The 22,059-nt window shown below is 41.4% G+C and overlaps 1 protein-coding gene across 7 annotated transcripts in view; it reads right to left on the bottom strand.

Annotated features, from left to right (window-relative positions):
* Positions 1-14,633: 14,633 nt before the first annotated feature.
* CSAD (cysteine sulfinic acid decarboxylase) overlaps positions 14,634-22,059 on the bottom strand; it is a 43,117-nt gene continuing 35,691 nt past the window's right edge. For 3 of the 7 annotated variants that reach the window (XM_010597045.3, XM_010597053.3, XM_023556916.2), the window contains exons 10-16: positions 18,960-19,076; positions 18,819-18,910; positions 18,446-18,527; positions 17,810-18,009; positions 17,538-17,589; positions 17,320-17,409; positions 14,634-16,167 (exon numbers count right to left, since the gene is read on the bottom strand). In XM_010597045.3, coding sequence (XP_010595347.1) covers positions 15,994-16,167; positions 17,320-17,409; positions 17,538-17,589; positions 17,810-18,009; positions 18,446-18,527; positions 18,819-18,910; positions 18,960-19,076 — 807 coding nt within the window. In that variant the 3' untranslated portion in view covers positions 14,634-15,993. The remainder of the gene's footprint in view (positions 16,168-17,319; positions 17,410-17,537; positions 17,590-17,809; positions 18,010-18,445; positions 18,528-18,818; positions 18,911-18,959; positions 19,077-22,059) is intronic. The other 4 variants (XM_010597058.3, XM_064284175.1, XM_010597035.3 and 1 more) reach the window with 2 other exon arrangements.

The following is a 22,059-nucleotide window of genomic DNA, read 5'->3' as shown; positions in this document are numbered from 1 at the left end:
ATTTTACTTTAAAGTCTATTTTGTTAGAGATTAATATTGCCACTCCTGCTCTTTTTGATTGTCACTTGATATATTTTTTTCCATCCTTTGAGTTTTAGTTTGTTTGTGTCTCTAAGTCTAAAGTGTGTCTCTTGTATGCAGCATATAGATGGATCATGTTTTTTAATCCAGTCTGCCACTCTCTGTCTCTTTATTGGTGCATTTAGTCCATTTACATTCAGAGTAATTATTGATAGGTTTGTGTTTAGTGCTGTCATTTTGACATCTTTTTTTTTTTTTGTATTGTTGACAGTTTCTTTGTTCTACTTTCCTTGCTGAGTCATTTTTCATTATGTATTTTCTTTTCCTCTTTTTCATTGTTGATTTTGTATTTGCTGAGTTCTTTATGGTAGGGTCGCTGTGAGTCAAAATTGACTTGATGGCAATGGGTTTGTTTTTTCTGTTTTGTTTTTGTTATGTTTTTCTTGTTTTTTATTTTGATGTGTAGAAGTGTTAGTTTCCTTTGTGGTTACCTTCATATTTACCTCTATTTTTCTGAGTTTAAACCAATCTTTTATTTCTTTATATCGCCTTGGCTTCCTCTCCATATGAAAGATCTATGACTACATATTTTTGTCCCTATCTGTTGTTTTAATGTTGTCATCTTTTGACATCTCTGTTTCCCTATTTTCAGTGTTTTAGGTTTGTTTTATTTTTGTGATTTCCGTATCTGGATTGATATCTGGTTGCTCTGTCCTGTGTTCTAGTCTTGGGTTGTTATCTGATGTTGTTGATTTTCTAACTGGAGGATTCCCTTTAGTATTTCTTAAAATTTTGGTTCAGTTTTTGAAAATTCCCAAAACTTCTGTTTATCTGGAAGTGTCCTAATTTCACCATTGCATGTGAGAGACAGTTTTGCTAGATATATAATTCTTGGCTAGTATTTTTTTTTCCTTCAAGGCTTTATGTATGTCATCCCATTGCCTTCTTGCCTGCATGGTTTCTGCTGAGTAGTCCAAGCTTAGTCTTATTGACTCTCTTTTGTAGGTGACTTTTCATTTATCCCTAGCTGCTCTTAAAATTCTCTTTATCTTTGATTATGGCAAGTTTGATTATAATATGTCTTGGCGGCTTTCTTTTGGGATCTGCCTTGTGTGGGGTTCAATGAGCATCTCGGATAGATATCTTTTCATCTTTCATGGTATCAGGGAAGTTTTCCGCCAACAAATCTTCAACAATTCTCTCCGTATTTTCTGTTATCCCCTCCTGTTCTGGTACTACAATCACTTGTAGTTTATTCCTCATGATAGAGTCTCACATAATTCTCAGGGTTTCTTCGCTTTTTAAAATTCTTTTATCTGATTTTTCCTCAAATATGTTGATGTCAAGTGCTTTATCTTCAGTCTCACTAATTCTGACTTACATTTCCTTGATTCCGCTCCTATAACTTTCTATTGAGTTGTCTAATTCTGAAATGTTATTGTTAATTTTCTGGATTTCTATTTGCTCTCTATGGATTCTTGCAGCCTATTAATTTTGTCATTATGCTCTTCTCTAATCTTCTTAAATTCCTCTATCGCTTTCTCTGTGTGCTCCTGGGCTTGTTCTGCATTTTGCCTGATCTCCTTAAGAATCCTATATATTAATCTTTTATATTCCCCTCCAGTAATTCCAGGAAGTTCTCTTCATCTGGGAGATTTCTTGATTTGTTTTGGGAGCTTGCTGATGCTATCATGGGCTGCCTCTTTATGTGATTTTATGTTGACTGTTGTCTCCGAGCCATCAACAAGTTATTGTATTTATTTATGTTTGCTTACTATGTCCTAGCTTCTTGCTTTGTTTTGTTTTGATATGCTCAGTTAGGCTGCTTGAGTGAGCTAGTTTGATTATCGGCACCTTTGAAGCTGTAACGTCCTTTCATGAGGTGGTTAGAGCTGTTACTAGGTGTGTGAGCCCAGGAGTCTGTTTTCTTTTCTTGAATGGGTTCAGGTCATGTGTCCAAGTAGTCAGTCACCAAATATGTAGTACAGGCTCTCACCTACAGTCCTAGACGGGCAGGGGTGACTTGTATGGGTACAGGTATCTGGCTATGGTAGGGGGTTATGCACTGAGGAAGGCAGGGGGCTGACAGCCACCCCTGAGTATCTGTGAAGAAAGTGTATCCCTGTTGCCTAGAGCATGCAGGTGGGTAGTTTCTGCAGCCGGATAATAGTCACCCAATGCTGTCGGCTGTAAGGACTGGGAGACACCACGTATTCTTGGACCCCTGTTGTGGGTGGCTAGATGGCATGGGTGGAGCCACCAGTCCTCAGGCCCCTGATGTGGGTAGGTGAGGACCCTGCTTAATAGGCAGAGCGGTATCAAATGTCACGAACCTGCCTCTCCAACCACGTAGCTGAAACAGTCTTAGTTAGACTTCAGGTATATATCCTTTGTACTGTGCTAATGGGGACCTATGGTGTTGAAATGGGCCCACACAGGTCTATGCAGAAGTGGAAGGCATTTAAAGTCCGTGAACACCTTATGACTGTGCCTAGGCAAAGCAGCAGTTTCTGCCCTGAGTTCCCAGGTTAGAGAAGCTGGCAAATTATTTTTGTTAATTTGTTCCCTCTCCAAGGCCGGGAGAACAGCTCGGAGTGCGTGACAGGTCCTGCTTCCGGCCCAGGGGACATGGCAATCTGTGAAGCTGGCTCAGACCCAGTGCAGAGCAGGAAGGGGGCAGGTAAGTGGGAGAGATATCTGTCCAAAGAGGTGTTTTCTGATCCATGCAGTAGGTTAGATGCATGTACTTATCTTTTGCCAATTGAGTGCCGCTTATCACTGATTCTGGAGGCATGAGTAGACTCTCTGCCACTCGGTCTCTCTGGATGTGGAAAACATGTTCCGAACGCCACCACTTGTATCACTGCTGGTGCCAGCCAATCCCGGCCTGCAGGGTGCCAGTTCCTGCTGGGTCAGATCTGGCAACTCCTTGCTGCTTCTGAACCATCTCCCCCCTCTCCCAGGCTCAGTCAAATTCTTCAGTTTTGCCTTTGATGTTCAGGGCTCCTAGATTGTCATATATAATCAATTCACTTATTTTGGGGGTCCTTGTTGTAAAAGGGGCCATAGGAAGTGTCTAACTACTCCATCGTCTTGGCCCTGCCCCCCAAATTAAATTTCTTTAAAAAAAATTCAACTTGTTTTATAAATATAGGGTTGTTTGGGTTATCTAGTTCTTCTTGCATAAGCTCTGGTAGCCTGTGACTTCCAAGGTAATTGTCCATTTCATCTATGTTGTCAAATTAATGAGGAAAAAGTTTCCCATAACATTCCCTTATTATTCTTTTCATCTGTAACATTTGTGGTTATGTCTACTCTCTCATTTCTTATATTAGTAATTTATGTCTTCTCTGTTTTTTCCTGATCAGTCAATTTTATTGATCTTTTCAAAGAACTAGCTTTTCTAATGGACCACATGAACCACAGCCCACACACCCCTGAGACAAGGAGACCTAGATGGTACCCAGCTACCACTACTGACTGCTCTGCATGGGACTGCAATAGAGGGTCCCAGACAGAGTAGGAGAAAAATGTAGAACAAATTATCAAATTCACAAAAAATACCAGACTTACTGGTGTGACAGAGATGGAGGAACCCCCAAGACTATGGCCCCTGGACACTCTTCTAACTCAGACTCGAAGCCGTTCCCAAAGTTCCCCTTTCAGCCAAAGATTAGGCAGGCTTATAAGACAAACAATAACACATGTGAGGGACATGCTTCTTAGATCAATCAAGCGTACGAGATCAAAAGAGCAACACGTGCCTAGGAACAAAGACAAAAAGGAGGGAAGAGACAGGAAAACTGGAAGAATGGACACTCTGAACTGGGGTGGAAAGGGAAAAGGGCAAAGTGCAGACGATGTGAGATTGCAGCCAATACCATGAAACAGTTTATGTATAAGTGTTTGAAGGAGAAACTAATTTCCTCTGTAAACTTTCACCTAAATCGCATACACACACACACACACACACACACACACACACACAACTAGCTTTTGATTTCATTGAGTTTCTCTATGGTTTTTCTGTTTTCTACTTCATTGATTTTTGCTCTAATCTTTTAATTTCCTTTCTTCTTCTTACTTTGAGTTTAATTTTTCTTTTTTTGCCAGATTCTTAAAGTGGAAGTTGAGGTCATTGATTTGAGATTTTTTTCTTTTATAATACAAATGTTTAGTGCTATAAAGCAGTGCTTTAAGTGCCTCTCACAACTTTTGATATGTTGTGTTTCCATTTTCATCCAGTTCAAAATACTTGGAATTTTCACTTTTGATTTATTCTTTGACCTATGGGTTATTTAGAAGTGGGTTATTCTCTAGTTTCCAAATATTTGGTGATTTTCCATATATCTTTTTCTTATTTATTTCTAACTTAAACAATTTTGGTTGGAGAACATCCTTCGTATGATTTGAGTTGTTTTCAATTTTTGTAGATTTATTGCACAGAACATGGTCTATCTTCGTAAGTGTTTAGTGTGCACTTGAAAAGAATGTATATTCTGTTGGGTAGATTAGTCTATAACTAATAATAATTTAATTGGGGTGTTTAGACCATTTGCATTTTTGTGTGTGTGCATGAGTGACTTAGGAGATGCTATGAGTTACAAAGAAGAACTGTTCCATACAGTTTTCCGGGCTGTAAACTTTACGGAAGCAAATCACCAGACCTGTTTCTTCTGCAGTGCTGCTGGGTGGGTTTGAACTGCTAATTTTTTGGTTACCAGCCAACTACAAACTATTCATGCCACCCAGGAACCTTTAGATCATTTACAATATGATTACATATCTGGTTTAAATCTACCCTCTTGCTCTTGCTTTTTATTTGTTTTGTCTGTTCTTTGTCCCCTTTTTTTTTTTTTCTGCCTTCTTTTGGGTTAATTATGATTCCACAAGTGGAATGAATGGCAAACTTGATTTCATTTCTTATATCTTAATGTGTGTTCTTTATTCATTTTATTTTTTGCTGCTTTGTTATTTTGGAAGTTCTACTATAGTTTTCCATTCCCTTAATAATTACCTTCCCTTCCCAGCACTCATAATCAAACCCGTATTTCTCTACCATTACTTGAAAATATACCAATTATTTCCTCAATTAAGATGTTTTATTTTCTGCCACTTCTACCTTATAAAAGAAAACTTTAGAATATTTTTACTTACCTCTCTCACTCTGCTTCCAATTCTTAGGTTTTGCTGAGAGGTATAATATTTATGGTTCTAGAGATAATTAGGTGTATATCAACTCCTGCGAAGCTTTAACGGTATAATATTTTGCCAGGTTAGTTGTTCTTACTACTCTTTATTTTCCTCTGTCTTGACGTCTCTGTTCTCCAACCAAATCTTTCCTCAGGTGAGGTATGGGATTGTTATACTCTCTGAACCTTTTGTATCTCCAAATATCTTACTTTTGCCCTGACAGGTGAATACTTTCTCAGCTGGGTATGAGATTCCTGATAGCCATCCTTTTCTCTGCTTTCTCACTTTAGCTTCCAATGTTGCAGATTAAAAGTTCTATGCAATCTGATTCATTTCCCTTTATGGGTAACCTGCTCTGTCTAGAATTTGAAAAAAAACTTATCCTTGGAGCTCAGAGGTTTGACATCTAGAAGTGTGTATTTTTTTGTATCTTTCTTTGCCCTTCCATCTACAAGCTGAGATCTTCCTTCAGACCAGCAAAATACTACTCTGTTCTTTAATTATTGCCTCTCCTCCATCTATTCCTTTTCCTCCTTTTGGAACTAATGTATTTGAATTTTAGGACTACCAGACCTATTCTCCAAGTCACATATTTTCCTCAAAATTTCCATCTCTTTGTATTATTTGCTCTGTGCTTTGAGATATTTTTTCCACTTAGTCTTCCAAACCACTAATTTGAGTCTCAGCAGTGACCACCCTCTCTTTCAATACATATACTGAATATTTTAGTTGAAAATATGTTTTTTAGTTCCAGAAAGTATTTTTTTGGTACAGGACATGAATCACTAGCAGCTCCTAATATTTTCTTGAGTTGTCATATACCTCTTCCAGAAGTTCCTTTGCTTTCTGGTGGGCAGGGAAACCAGTTATAATGACCTCACCCCCGAAGGGTCAAGCCTTTCTGAGTCACACTGTTCCAATATTCCTATGGACCTGATCTCTGCTCAGGGGCTCTCCAAAGCTGGTCTCCATGTTCCTGCTTGGTGAGGGTGAGAAAGCTCTTCACCAGCTCTCTATACCAGGCCTTCTCCTCGCTCAGCCCCAGTCTAATCCTTCACTTGCAGCACCCTGCCTGCTGGCTCCAGCAGCCTCATGGCTCAGGAGAGGCTGGTGTCTGGAGGTGGAAGAGTGGAAATTCCCTTAGAACAGTGGTTCTCAAACTTGAGTATGCATTAGAATCACCTTAAGAACTGAATACAGATTGCCGAAGCCCACCCCCAGAGTTTATGACTCATTTATTCGCTCTGGGTGGGTACGGAGAATGCTGTTGCTACTGATCCAGGGATCACACTTTGAGAACCACTGCTTTAGAATACACCAAACCCAGCCCTCCTTCTTCTTCCCCACTCCCTCCTTCTTGTTTTCCTCCTCTTCCTCTTCCTCCTCCTTCTCTCGTCCTCATCTTAAATTATACTCTTTTATGGTTAAAAAATTCACCATTTGTCAGGGAGATATTGTCTCCTCCTTTTATGTTTGGCCCTTCAACTTGTTCATAGTACTAAGGCTTTTACAGAAGTAGGCTCCATCCAGGCCCCCTCCTTCACAAAAGCCCTCAAAGGTGGTCCCCACCTAAGCCCTGACTCCTACTCTGAGAAAGGGACTTGGGCAGAGGGCTGAAAAAAATCCCAGGGCAAGATGCTGTAAGGCAGAGCTGAAGAGGAGGAGAAGTTGGTCAGACCAAAAGGACCCTCCTTTGTGCAGCCTCAGAATTGCTTTCACGCTTTCGTGCCCTTGTATTACCTTTGTGCCCAGAGGGCCGTAACAGAGCCATCCCGGCCCTCACTACAGGACCCTCAGTGGTCCATGGGGAATGCAGCACCTCTGTGCATGCACTTTGGGAAGCATGTGGGGCAGCAAGCGTCTGGGGTGGGAGTGCACTCGCAAACAAGGAAAGTTCTGGGGCTATCCTTCCGCCCAGTGCGATTTCCTCTGGCTTTCAGTCTGGCTCCAGGCCTGCAAGTCTTGCCCTCTCTCCTCGCTGTTGCCTCATCTGTGTCCCCCAAACTCTGGACCCACCCACTTGCTTCCAAGTTGCCTTCCCTTCACCCCTTTGATTTTGTCCTGTCTTCTTATCTAAATCTCCTTGCCTACCCTGGGTGCCCAATATAACACTCACTCCACTATTCTGTGTGACTTCCATAACTCTCGTATTCCACTATTCTGCCTTCCTCTCTCCCATGACACCCTCCCACACACTCCACTGTTTGGAGCCCCCTTCCCATAGCACACACTCTACTTTTCTGGAACACAGACCTCAAACGGGTATTTCAGCAATGTCCAATGATCCTTCCCACTCTCCAAAAGAACTATATCATTCTATTCTGTCCTTCCATCATCCATTTCCAAGTCTGCATATCCACCTGGTCAGCCCTGGTCTATTTCACTTCTCTCCTGTTTACCTGGAGAATTAGTCCTCTTCACATCAAAGGCCATTCCCTCTCTTCTCACCTTTTCAAACACTCTATCCCTTTGATGATCTCCATGCATCATCTCCTTCTTTCACCTCTCTATCAAATTGTTCCCATCAGCATCCAGATAGGCTCCTTTACTATGTCCCAGCTATAATATCCCTGCTCTTCATCCCACGTCCTCTGCTGTCCCCCTTCTCAGCTCCCTGTCATAGCCAAACTTCCTGAAACAGTTTTCTGGGCTCACTCTCACTGGTTTCTCACTTTTGTTTTAATCATGTGTCTACAAAGGTGCCTCTCCATATTTTAGTATGGATTCTTAACCAGTCTCTATTGCTTTCTGTCATTTCCCTTCCCATTAATATATGACAAATCCATAGGTATTGTTGAAAAACATGCTATTTCCCATTCTATTTCATTCATCACTGTTTTTTAATCAAAGATGTGTCAGTGGTACCACAGGTAAAGTTAATTTATTTCCACTGACACCTGCATAGTATTCCATTATATGCACATACTACATTTTACATATGCCTTTACCTTGTGGCAGCCATCTAGCAAGGGCCTAAGGGAGCAGGAGCTGGTTCTTAAGGCATATTTAATTTCATTAAGAACTGCCAGGTGTTCTCCAGAATGGGTACACCTGGAGCCATTTACACTCTCATCATGTAAGTGTGAGATGAGGATTCCCATTTCCTCATATTCTCAAAAGCACTAGGTATCTAACTTATTTTGCATATAGATAGCCAGTTGTTCCAATACCATTTGTTGAAAAGACTATCCTTTCTCCACTGAATTGTCCTTGCACCTTTGTTAAAAATCAATTGTATATGTGTGGTTCTATTTCTGTACTCTCATTTTTGTTCCATTAATCTATTTAACTATATTTATGCCCATACCACACTGTTTTGATTACTGTAACTTTACAATAAATCTTGAAATCAGGTAGTATAAGTCCTCCAGCTTTTTTCTTTTTCAAAGTTCGTTTCCTGTTCACTCTAGTTAGAGTTTTATTGCTACCGATCTTCTCAAAAAACTAGCTTTTGTTTCATTGAGCTTCTTTCCTTTTTTTTTTAAATTTCGTTGACCTGTGCTTTAATCCTTATTATTTCATTTCTCCTGCTTACTTTGGGTTTAATTTGTTCTTAGTTTTCTAGCTTCTTAAGTGGAAACTGAGGACATAGACTTTTCTTCTTTTCTGATATAGGTGTTTAATGCTATAAATTTTCCTCTAAGTACTGCTTCACCTTTATCCCATAAATTTTGATTTTTTTTTTTATTTAGCTCAAAATACTTTCTATTTTCCCTTTTAAATTCTTCCTTGATTCATGGATTATTTATAAGTATGTTCTTTAGATTCCATATACTTTAGGATTGTCAAGCTATTGTTCTGTTATTGACTTCTAATTTAAATTATTTTGGTCAGAGAATATACTTTGTATAATTTGAATCTTTTAAAACTCATTGAGACTTGTTTTACTGCCCAGAATATGGTCCCAAATATGAATATGATATGAAAACCAGAAGACATTATGAGAAAACTACAGACCAATATCCCTCATAATATAGATGTAAACATTCTTAGCACATTATAGCAAATTGAGTCTACCAATATAGAAAAGGGTTATATACCATGATTAAGTGGGGTTTACCCCAGGAATTCAAGGTTGGTTTAATTTTCAAAAATTAACCAATGTAATTCAACATATTAAACAGACTAACAAAGAAAAACCATACTATCATCTCAATAGATGCAGAAAAGACGTTAGCTAAAATCTAAAATTCATTCCTGATAAAAACTCTCAGCAGACTGGGAAGAGAGGGAACTTTCTCAACCTGATAAAGAATATCTATAAAAAATCTATAGCTGTAAACACCTATATTTAAAAAGAAGAAAAATTTCAAATCAATAAACTAAGCTTCCACTTTGTTGCTGTTGTTAGCTGCCGGCGAGTTGATTCCAACTCATGGCATTTAAGACACTGGAAAAAGACATTGAAAAAAGACAAGGCAAACAGAAGGAAGGAGTTAATAAAAATTAAAGCAGAAATAAATGAAATACAGAATAGAGAAAAATCAATGGAACCAATAAGTGGCTCTTTGAAAAGATCAACAAAACGTTCTACTGGATGTTCTAACTACAGAAATTAGGCGGTGTTGTTGCTGTTCCCTCTGCCAGTGAAGATAGACTTGAATGTTATGTATGCCAGATGTTGACACTGGGATTTTCTTTAGAGGAGAGATTTTAAACTACAAATTCAGTTTCTTTAATACATAAGGACTACTCAGTTCAGCTATTTCTTCTTGAGTAAGCTTTGGTAGTTTGTGTCTTTCAAAAAATGTTATCCATTTCATCCATGTTGTGGAATTTATTGACATAAATGTGTTTCCTTATTATCCTTTTAGTGTTTGTAGTGTTGTCACTTCTCTCATTCCTGGTACTGATGATCTGAATCTTCTCTTTTTTCCACCTCTAGTTGACATTAAAAGCACTTCAACACCTGAGCTAACTTTAAGATGTATGTGGTCATAACAAAAAGTTTAAAATAACATGCTATAAACTAAGGAGATGTGCAAGCTAATTATGTTGGCACAAGAGAATTTGCTAAAAATGAACTCCAGGAATATTTTCAAAACTAGGCCATTAGATTGACTGGATCCCTCTAACATGTAGAAACTGGCTCCCAATAACTGACAAAGTATCAGCCTAGAAGAAAAAGGGCAAAATCAAGTTAACCTGTCCAAAGGACTAGTGGACCACATGAACCACAGCCTCCACCAGCACAAGGCCAGAAGAACTAGTGGTGCCGCTACCGCCACTGACCACTCTACAAAGGACCACAATAGAAGGTCCTGGACAGAGTGGGAAAAAACATAGAACAAAATTCAAATTCACGAAAAAGACCAGACTTACTGGTCTGACAGAGACTGGAGGAACCTCCAAGATGATGGCCTGCAGACACCCTTCAAACTCAGAACTGAAGCCACTCCCGAAGTTCACCTTTCAGCCAAAGATTAGACAATGACACACACGAGGAACATGCTTCTTAGATCAATCAAGTATATGTGACCAAACAGGCAACAACTGCCCAAAAAGCAAAGGCAGGAAGGGACCAGAAAACTGAATGAATGCAACAGGGACCCTGTGGTGAAACGGGGGGAGTTATGACAAATTGTGGGGATTGGAACCAATGTCATGAAACAGTTTGTGTATACATTTTTGAATGAGAAGCTAATTTGCTCTGTAAGCTTTCACCCAGAGCACAATTAAAAAAAAAAAAAAAATCAGGTTATCTTCCATTTTCTCTGCTGTCACTGTGCTAGCTTCCAGGGCACATCACTTCCCCCTTTAAAGCTCTGGCTTTTGGTTTCCCTTAGCACACCAAACTGCACAGCCTTAGTGGTGGAAATGGTTACGGTAAGACACTGGGCTGCTAACTGAAAAGTTGGTGGTTTGAACCCACTCAGCGGTGCCCCGGAAGAAAGGCCTGGTAATCTGCTCCTGAAAGATCACAGCTGTGAAAACCCTATGGAACACAGTTCTACTCTGAAACACATGGGGTCACCATAAGTCAGAATCAATTCATAGGCAATTGATTACTGGTTAGTTAAGTACCTGACACCATTTTAAGAGGCAGCCATACAAAATTTCTGCTCTTAGAAAACTTACATTCTAGTTGAGTGAGACAGAAAATTTAAAAATAAGTAAAATACAGAGTATGCCAGATGCTTATATGAGAAAAACAGGACAGCTAAGGGGATAGCAGTGCAAGAATGGGAGACGCAAATGTAATTTCAAATAGAATAGGCAGGAAAGATTCACTGAGGAGGTGACATCAGAACAAAGATCTGAAGGCAACCAGGAATCCAGCCAGGCAAATAGATGAACATTCTAGGCAAAATGGGACAGCAGGGGTATGGCTCAGTTGAAGGGTAAAACCAAAACCAAATTTGTCAAGTGATAGAGACCCTACAAAACCCATTGCCATGGAGTCGATTCCAACTCATAGTGACCCTATAGGATAGAGAACTACTCCACAAGTTTTTCAAGGAACAGCTGGTGGATTCGAACTGCTTACCTTTTGGTTAGCAGCTGTGGCACGCTGTAGCTCTTAACCACTGCACCATCAGGGCCCCAGAAACCTGTCCCACAGGGTTCTCAAGGCTGTAAATCTTTATGGAAGCAGACTGCCACATCTTTTTCCCATTGAATGGTTGTGGTTTTGAACTACCACCCTTTTGGTTAGCAGCCAAGCACTTAACCACTGTGCCACCAGGGCTCCAGATGAAGGATGACTGGTGTCAAATCTTTAAAATATTTTTCTCCTCCTCCTTTTTTTATTGTGCTTTAGGTGAAAGTTCACAGCTCAAGTTAGCTTCTCATACAAAAATTTATACACTATTTGTTATGTGACCCTAGTTGCTATCCCTATAATGTGACAGCACACCTGCCCCTTTCCACCCCAGATCTCCCGTGTCCATTCAACCAGCTCCTATCCCTTTCTGCCTTGTCGTGTCGTCTCCGGACAGGAGCTGCCCATTTAGTCTCATGTATCTACTTGAACTAAAAAGCATACTCTTCACGAGTATCATTTTGGTGTATAGTCCAGTCTAATCTTTGTCTGAAGAGTTGGTTTCAGGAATGGTTTTAGTTCTGGGTTAACAGAGTCTGAGGACCATGTCTTCTGGGGTTCCTCTAGTCTTAGACCATTAAGTCTGGTCTTTTTATAGGAATTTGAGTTCTGCACCCCACTTTTCTCCTGCTCCATCAAGGGTTCTCTGTTGTGTTCCATGTCAGGGTGGTCATTGGTGGTAGCCAGGTACCATCCAGTTCTGATCTCAGGCTGATGGGGTCTCTGGTTTATGTGGTTCATTTTCTCTCTTGGGCTCATATTTTCATTGTCTTTGTTGTTCTTCATTCTCCTTTGCTTTAGGTGGGTTGGCACCAATTGATGCATCTTAGATGGCTGCTCATAGCTTTTAAGAACCCAGACGCCACTCATCAAAGCAGGATGCAGAACATTTTCTTAATAAACTTTGTTATGCCAATTGACCTAGATGTCCCCTGAAGCCATGGTCCCCAGACCCCCGCCCCTGCTACTCTGCCCCTCAGATTGTTTGGTTGTGTTCAGAAAACTTAGTCCAGTTGTGCTGACTTCCCCTGTATTTTGTGTTGTCTTTTTCCCTTTACCTAGTTCTTGTCTACTATCTAGTTAGGAAACCTTATCTAGTAAGGAAACCCTGGTGGCGTAGTGGTTAAGTGCAACAGCTGCTAACCAGAAGGTTGGCAGTTTGAAACCACCAGGTGCTCCTTGGAAGCTCTATGGGGCAGTTCTACTCTGTCCTATAGGGTCACTATGAGTTGGAATCAACTCAGAAGGCAGTGGATTTGGCCTTTTTTTTTTTTTAAATCTAGTTAGTGAATTCTCCTCTCCCTCCCTCCCCACCCTCATAACTATCAAATAATATTTTCTTCTGTGTTTAAACCTTGAGTTCTTATAATAGTAGTCTCATACAATATTTGTCCTTTTGCGACTAAGTTCACTCAGCATAATGCCTTCCAGATTCATTCATGTTGTGAGATGTTTCATGGATCCATCATTGTTCTTTATTGTTTAGTATTCCGTTGTGTGACTATACCATAATTTGCTTATCCATTCGTCCGTTAACGGGCACTTAGATTGTCTCCATCTCTTTGCTACTGTGAACAGCGCTGCGATGAACATGGGATGTGCATCTGTCTATTTGTGTAAAGGCTCTTATTTCTCTAGGCTATATTCCAAGGAGTGGGATTGCCGGATTGTACGGTACCTCTATTTCTAGCTTTTTAAGGAAGCGCCAAAAAATCTGAAAAACTCTTTGAGGGCAGGGAAAGGGGTTACACATAGTGGGAGTTCAGGAAATGCTGACGGGAGAGAGGGAAGAGACAGACAGAGAGACTGATGCTTGAATCCAGAGGTTCTGAGGTTGAATTTTGGGAAGAGAAGAAAAGTAACAGCAGTTTTATGACCTTGGAAAAAAAATAGGTGATTAAGTGATTTTATGTCCTGTGTTTCTGGCCTTCTCTTAAAACTATTTCCCAAATGGAGATGGTTCAAAGAACCTGAAGAGTTTGTTTTTGTTTTTACTTGCTCGCTTTGCTTTGGGTTGAAAATAAGGATTTTTCTTGTTTGCTTTTTTACTATATTTGAGACATTTTAAGGCATACAGGATCATTTAAGATTAGAGCTTGAAATTCAAATGATGAATATTCTCAAAGCAATTTTATTATCTGGAAGAAATTAAAATACCATTTATAACAAGAACAACAAGTTTATAAGGGAATTATGAATAGAAAGGCTTCTTCTCCCCATATGGTCAAGAGAATTGGGTCTGTGATTTGGATGTTCTTTTGCTATGGTTTGTACAGTCTGTATTTGCCTCTTCAAATAGGTTTGGATGACTTTTACATGACCATTTTATTGTTTTCATAAATGATATTTTTAGGAGTTGGAAATAACAAAAAGTTCTGGTTGGCTTGTGACTAGTCCTTAATAGTTTGTGTAGCAAAATGCCTCTTTCCCAGAAAGTGACAGAGGAGGGATACCAGCCCAGGATTTTAAGTGTTAAGAGGATATTTTTATGTAAGACGGTAGCAAAACCGGAGGATCTAACAGTGGTTTAGTTACTGGTTTTGTTTTTAACTTGGCTTCTGTTGTTTTAATCACAGAAGGAAAATTCTTGTGCATATGTGTATGCATAAGGATTTTTCAAGAATGATAAACAGACAAGGCTCCGCTCCCAAGATACAACCAGTGTGCACTTTGTTTTCAGTTTTACTAAAGTGCCATTGATTTTGAGCAACTTCACTTCTGGTTTTTGCCCTCCCACAAAAGATTATTGGGAAAAATATTCTTCCCATCTTAAGTCTCTCTTACATCTACTCTCCCCCCCACCTTTTTTCCATAAAGAAAAAGTTATATTTTCCATCGTCTGATTGAGCTTAAAGATAACAAACTTTAAAACATCCCAAGAGACTATAACAGAACTTATAACTTTATTACTTTTCTATTACAAAAGTAATGCATAGTCATCATATAATAAGAGAGGAGCACAAAAGATATAAAGACGTAGATTTAAAAACTGCCCATTATTCCATCCCAGAGAAAACTAGTATCATTTGGGCATATTTCACTTCATCAAACTTTTCCTATGTGTTTTGTTGTTTTTATTGTGCTTTACGTGAAAGTTTACAGAGCAAATTAGTTTCCCATTCAATAATTTATTCACAAAGTGTTCCATGACATTGGTTGCAATCCCACAAAGTATCAGCACTCTCCCCAATTCCACCCTGAGTTTCCTTTACCCATTTGTCTGGTATTCCTGCCCCTTCCTGCCTTCTCATCTTTGCTTTTGGGCAAATGTTTCCCTTTGGTCTCATATAGTTCATTCTTCTAAGGAGTACTTTCCTCACGGGTGTTATTGTTTATTTTGGAGGCCTGTCTCTTATTTGGCTGAAAGGTGATCTCTAGGAGTAACTTCAGGTCCAAGTAAGAAGGGTGATCAAGGGTCATAGTCTCGTGAGCAACTCCAGCTTCTATCAGACCAGTAAGTCTGGTCTTATGAATTTGGATTTTGTTCTACATATTTCTCCCACTCTGTCCGGGATCCTCTATTGTAATCCTGGACAGAATGGCTGGTAGTGGCAGCAGGGCACTATCTAGTTCTTCTGGTCTAGGCTAGTAGTGGTTCCTGTGGGCCATTAGTCCTTTGGACTAATTGTTTCCTTGAGTCTTTGGTCTTCTTTACTTGTCTTTGCTTCAGACAGGGAGAGACCAATAATTGTATCTTAGATGGCCACTTACAAGTTTTTAAGACCCCAGAGACACTCAACAAAGTAGAATGTACAACACTGACTTTATGAGCTATGTTATGCCAATTGACCTAGATGCCCCCTATCCTATGTGTGTTTGAACACAGTTCAGATATTACTGTATATAAAATCTTATATCCAGCTTTTTCAACATTATATTAAAGGCATTTTTTTCTCAGTCAATAAAAATTCTCTTTATAAACATTAATTTTAAGGACAGAATAACATTTCATCATATGAATATACTATGTTTTGTTTTGTTTTAATATATATTCTCTGTTACCTTGAAAACCCTATGAAGCAGTTCTACTCTGCACACATGGGTTCGCCATGAGTCGGAATTGAGCCAGTGGCAACTAATAATAATAACAACATTAAATATTTAGTAGAGAATTTAGACGGTCAATGCATCTAAACAGCGTTAAGGCCACTTTGTTTTCCAGAAAGGAAAGGTTGTTCTTGAGAACACAAGAAGGGAATACAGAGAGAGACTCGGTGACAGGTGGTGGTGGGAGAGGCTCACAGGTCCTGACCTAGCCGTTCCAGCTCGTCCAGGAGGAAGTCCATATCGGCCTGGGTCAGCATGGGGTTGACCACAACCATTCGGAAGAAGTTGGCCCGGGCCCCATGGGGCTGGTAGCCAATCATCATGGAGCCCTCCTTCACCATGCGTTCCTTGAGTACGGGCGCCACCTGTGGGAATGCAGCCTGGGGTCAGGTGAGAGGTGGGCTGGTTTTCTGGCTAGCCCTGCTAGCCCAAGATGCTTTCCCTCCCTATCCAGCCACCCTCCTGAGGAAGCCTTCCTTGCTCTGATCCTGATCACAGCCCCAGTTTACCTTTTGACCACACCCAACCTGCTTTGCCCGCTCTGTTGTTGTTGTTAGCTGCTGTCAAGTTGGCCTCCAACCCTCTGTGGATCTGACTGTTGTGATCCGCAGGGTTTTCACTGGCTGATTTTCAAAAGCAGATGGCTATTCTACCTGCTTTTTCCCCCATCTCTCCTATCTCCAAAAGCTATCATTTTCTGCCAAATTCTGGCTTTTCCCTGATTCCCAACACTGCTTTGGGTCTAGCTCCAAGTCTTAGTCATCCTTAATGCTTTCTCTGCTCTCTTAATTCCTATAATACCTTTCATCTGTACCCTATGATGAAACATGTAATTTATAAAGCTTCTTTGAACACAATGGTTTCAAATAGGTACCCTTTGTTTTCTGAAATAACATTAAAATCTCCTTAAGGGCAAGAAAATGTTTGTCCTTTTGGGTCATCTGCAGCACCTGGTACTGATCTATACTTAGGGACCAAGACAGGACATTCTCCTTGCCTCTAGAAAGCATGGCTGGACTGGCCATACTGGGCTGTTTGGTCCCCAGCAACAGTGAGTAAAGTGCTTCTGTGATCTTTCTGCCTCACATCTCTGTCCTGGGGCCTCAGCTCTCAGCAAAGGCCCAGCACAGAGGTCTAGGTACTGCACACTGGTGACTTCTCCTATAATGCCCCTCTCTGTTATTCTTAATTTCCATAAACATACATTGATCCCCCACCACTGTAAAAAAGAGAAGTTGGTGTTTTCTCCCAGTCCACAATCCCACCTCAGGAGCAAGGGACCAGCAAAGGGAGCTGCCATACCACTCAAAGCCAGCAGGGGGCAGAGGCGCATCAGCAACATCAAAACCAGAACCATTGCGGTCAAGTCGATTTTGACTCATAGTGACCCTATAGGACAGAGTAGAACTGCCCCATAGATTTGAACTGCTGACCTTTTGGTTAGCACCCACAGCACTTAACCACTACGCCCAGGTCCCTGAAAACCGGTTACACAGAGCCAAGAAGAGAAAACCTACCTTAGCCAACTTTTCACTGTAATCAGGGCTCTCCTGTTTCCCCCGCAGGCTGGGGGGCACGAACCAGAAACACACGTTGACAAATTCAGGCTGGGAGGCATGAGGAAGGGGAAGATGTGAGCTGAGGAAGGAGACCATTTTCTCTCTCACTGTCCCTACTTCCCCCATCAGGTCTCTGGTGTGTGGGACAGGCTGGGAATGGGGGTATGGTATCATACCTCCATGACCAACTCAAATCCTTCCCTCTTCTTTATTTCCTCCACCAGGTACCTGTAAACACAAATGGAGGAGAAAAGACAGAAACAGAAACATAAGATACACAGAAAAAAATAGTTGGGTGGGTAGATATGTAGAGACCCACGGAGAATGGAGAATTGGCCAAAGAGACAACGAGAGAGAGGGGAGCGACGTGGGGGTAGCCCTGAAAGCAGGAAAGGAGAGAGCGGGACAGACTCAAAGTTGAAGGACTGGAACCCCTCCCCACTCCTACCGAGCAAGGGCAAAAGCCTGGTCAACACGCTGCTCCAGCCCCTGCCCGCCCTGTGCCTTCCACATGAGCCACAGCTTCAGACAGTCCACACGGCGGCCACACTGCACCACCTTGTCTCCTGTGTCCAGAGCTACATCGTAGAATTTGTCCTGCTGGAACAGGTAGCTGGCCTGGGACCCATGGCAGCGCTTGAGCAGGTTCTGTGTAGGTGTGGAAACACTGTCAGACCCCACCCTCTCCAACAAGGCTTTCCTCTGCGACTGCATCAGAGTATTTCTTAGCTCAGTCTGCCCATTTCTCTCCTTAGAATTGGATGCAAGTTGACTCAGGCTCCTTCTTCTGATGTTTTTCCAACACCCAGAGTTCTTCCCAAACTCTACCCAGGATCCCTCCTGTTGCAACTTTAAGCTGGAAACTTTTTCCTTTGCATGAAGAAAGGCCACTGAGGGAGGAAGGGAGGCCAGTATGGGGGATTAGGGTGGTCACAGATATTCAGCTTCAGATAGAGAACACAGCAAGGCCTGGGCCCTCTCTAAGGTGGGGTAGGGGAAAAAGCCGGAGCTCCAGAGTGACAGGTGGAGCTGGACAGGGTTGGGGCCAGGCCAGGGGTTGGGGTTGGGGCAGAGGCAGTCCCACCGAGGTATCCTGGAGAAGAAGAGCTGAGCACTGCAGGCCTGCTGTGAGGAACTTGTGGGGATTCCATGCCACGGAGTTAGCCCTGGGGTACAGCACAGCAAAGTTGGATCAGTTGGCCCATCTTCAAGCTGCCCAACCGGAGCCCCCATTCCTCTTCTAGATCTCCAGGGAAGAAGCTTTAGTCTCACCTCCACCCACCAGTCAGGAAGACTTCCCATGTCTGACCTCTGACCTCCCAGCCCCAATCAACCATGTCTCTAATCATCCCCACCTGCCCCTTTCCCCCAACCTCATCCTAAGCTCCCTAGTCTATGGCTATTCTCTGGATCAAGGATTTGAAGAAGGGATTCAGGGAGAAGGGAATCATACCTACCTCTGGATTCCATCCAGAAGGTGTCTGTGTGTCTGTGACAACAGGACACTCCCACCCCAGGCGGCCTGCAGAGCAGGAGGAACAACATGGGCCTTGGCCTCGGTTCAGTCCCTCCCATCCCCAGGCCCAAGGCTCACTCACATCCACATGCAGCCACAGTCCATGACGCTGGCACACATCAGCAATTGCCTCCAGGGGGTCAAAGGCCCCCAGCACGGTGGTGCCAGAGGTGGCACTGACCAGGAATGGCACGGCACCCTGTGGCAAAGATGCAGAGGGGAGAAACAGACCATAGGGTCGTCTCAAAAGCTACTCAGAGCCTAGTGCCGGGCCCCAGCTCTAAGCTATTTGCATGTCTGGCCTGAGCCCGTTTCAACATCACAACAATATGGTATTGACCCCTTTAATTTGCAGACAGGGACAAAGGGATTCAGAAATATTAAGAAACTTGCCCCAACAAAAGAATGAAGTTGGACCCATACCTCACACGGTACATCAAAATTAACTCAAAATGGATCAAAGACCTAAATATAAGAACTAAAGCTATAAAATTCTTAGAACAAAACATAAGAGTAATGCTTTGGGATCTACTTTTTAACAACAGATTCTTAGGTATGACCCCAAAAGCATGCCCAACAAAAGACAAAATAGATAAACCGAATTTCATCAAAATGAAAAACTTCTATACATTAAAGGATTTATCAACAAAGTGAAGAGACAACCTACAGACTGGGAGAAGACATTTGGGAATTACATATCTTATAATAATTTAATTCAGACTGTATGAACTTCTAGAACTCAACAACAAAAAGACTCTATTTAAAAATGGCCCAAAAGTGGAAACAACCGAAATGTTCATAAACAGATGAACAGATAAACAAAATGTGGTATATACACATGATAGAATACTATTCAGCCATGAAAAGAAATGAAGTCCTGATGCATGCCACAACATGGGTGAATCTTGAAAACATCATGCTGAGCAAAATAAGTCAGCTGCAAAAGAACAAATACTGTATGATCTCACTTATATGAAATAGGCAAATACGTAGAAACCAAAGATTATTAGTGCTAACCAGAGGCAGGAGAGAAGGGAAAGGGGGAGTTTGTCCTTGGAGGGCAGTGAGTTTATGCTAAAGGTGGTGGAATGGTTTAGAAAAGGATTGTAGGAATGCTTGCGCAACTTGAAGATAACAGCACTGAATTTTACCTGTAGAAATTGTTGGGATGGCATACCTTTTGTTTTATACATTTTTCACCACAATTAAAAAAGAAAAAAAATAGGGAGGTCAAATCACTTGGATAGATAGTTCACCAAAGAAGATATACAAATGGCCAATAAGCATATGAAAAGATGTTCAGCTGTCATTAGCCACTGAAACCCAACCCACTGCCATTGACTCATATTGACCCTACAGGACAGAGTAGAACTGCCCCATAGGGTTTGCAAGGAGCACCTGGTGAATTCAAACTGCTGACCTTTTGGTTAGCAGCTGAACTCTTATTAACCACTATGCCATCAGGGTTTTCCATAGCCACTAGGGAAACACAAATCAAAACCACAATGAGATACCACTTCATCCCCACTAGATGGCTATTATCAGAAAAAATGAAAAACAGCCAAGTGTTGGTAAGGATGTGGAGAAACTGACACCCTCATCCATTGCTGGTGGGGTTGTAAAATGGTGCATCCCCTATGGAAAACAGTATGCTCATTCCTCAAAAAGTTAAACATAGAACTATCATATGGCTCAGCAATTTCATTCCTAGGTATATAACCAAAAGAAATGAAAGCTGGGACTCAAACAGACACTTGCACACCAATGTTTATTGCAGCTTATTCACAAGAGCCAGAAGGTAGAAACAACCTGAGTATTCGTCAACCAATGACTGGATGGACAAAATGTGGTATATGCATACAATGGAATATTATTCAGCTATAAAGAGAAATGAAGTTCTGCTACATGGATGACATGGATGAACTGTGAAAATATGGTGAGTGAGATAAGTCTAACACAAAAGAACAAACATTAGATGACCGACTTATATGAAATACCCAGAATAGGCAAATGCACAGGGACCAAAGTTTATTAGTGGTTACCAGGCTGGTTCTTGTTGTTGTTAGCTGTTGTCAGGTCGATTCTAACTCACAGTGATCGGATAGGACAGGGTAGAACTGCTCCACAGGGTTTCCAATGAGCGGCTAGTGGATTTGAACTGCCAACCTTTTGGTAAGCAGCGGAGCTCTTAACCACTATGCCACCAGGGTTCCATTTCAGGCAAAAGGGGGCAGCAGGGACACGCCTCATTTGAAAGATGAAACCAAAATCAAACCTACTGAGTAACAGTTGGGCTGGGGGAAATTGGGCAATATTACTTAAGGGGTACTGCGTTTCTGTTAAGGGTGGTGGAAAAAAATAGGAACTACAGAGTGGTGACATCTTCGCAGCAGATTTACCCAGTGGAATGCGTCTTTTGATTTCTTGACTGCTGCTTCCATGGGTATTGATTGTGGATCCAAGTAAAATGAAATCCTTGACAACTTCAATCTTTTCTCTGTTTATCATGATGTTGCTTATCGGTCCAGTTGCGAGGATTTTTGTATTCTTTATGTTGAGGTGCAATCCATGCTGAAGACTGTGGTCTCTGATCTTCATTAGTAAGTGCTTCAAGTCCTCTTCACTTTCAGCAAGCAAGGTTGTGTCATCTGCATAACACAGGTTGTTAATGAGTCTTCCTCCAATCCTGATGCCCCATTCATCTTCATACAGTCCAGCTTCTCGGATTATCTGCTCAGCAAACAGACTGAATAGGTATGGTGAAAGGATACAACCCTGACACACACCTTTCCTGATTTTAAACCAATCAGTATCCACTTGTTCTGTCCAAACAACTGCCTCTTGATCTATGTAAAGGTTCCTCAAAAGCACAATTAAGTGTTCTGGAGTTCCCATTCTTCACAATGTTATCCATAATTTGTTATGATCCACATAGTCGAATGCCTTTGCACAGTCAATAAAACACAGGTAAACATCCTTCTGGTATTCTCTGCTTTCAGCCAGGACCCATCTGACATCAGCAATGATGTCCCTGGTTCCACGTCCTCTTCTGAAACCAGCCTGAATTTCTGGCAGTTCCCTGTCGATATACTGCTACAGCTGTTTTTGAATAATCTTTAGCAAAGTTTTGCTTGCGTGTGACATTAATGATATTGTTCTGTAATTTCCACGTTCGGCTGGAT

This window comes from Loxodonta africana, chromosome 4 (genome assembly GCF_030014295.1).
Source record: "Loxodonta africana isolate mLoxAfr1 chromosome 4, mLoxAfr1.hap2, whole genome shotgun sequence".
NCBI lineage: Eukaryota > Metazoa > Chordata > Mammalia > Proboscidea > Elephantidae > Loxodonta > Loxodonta africana.
The sequence above is the reverse complement of the archived record's forward strand: the minus strand, read 5'-3'. Positions and strand labels throughout refer to the sequence as shown.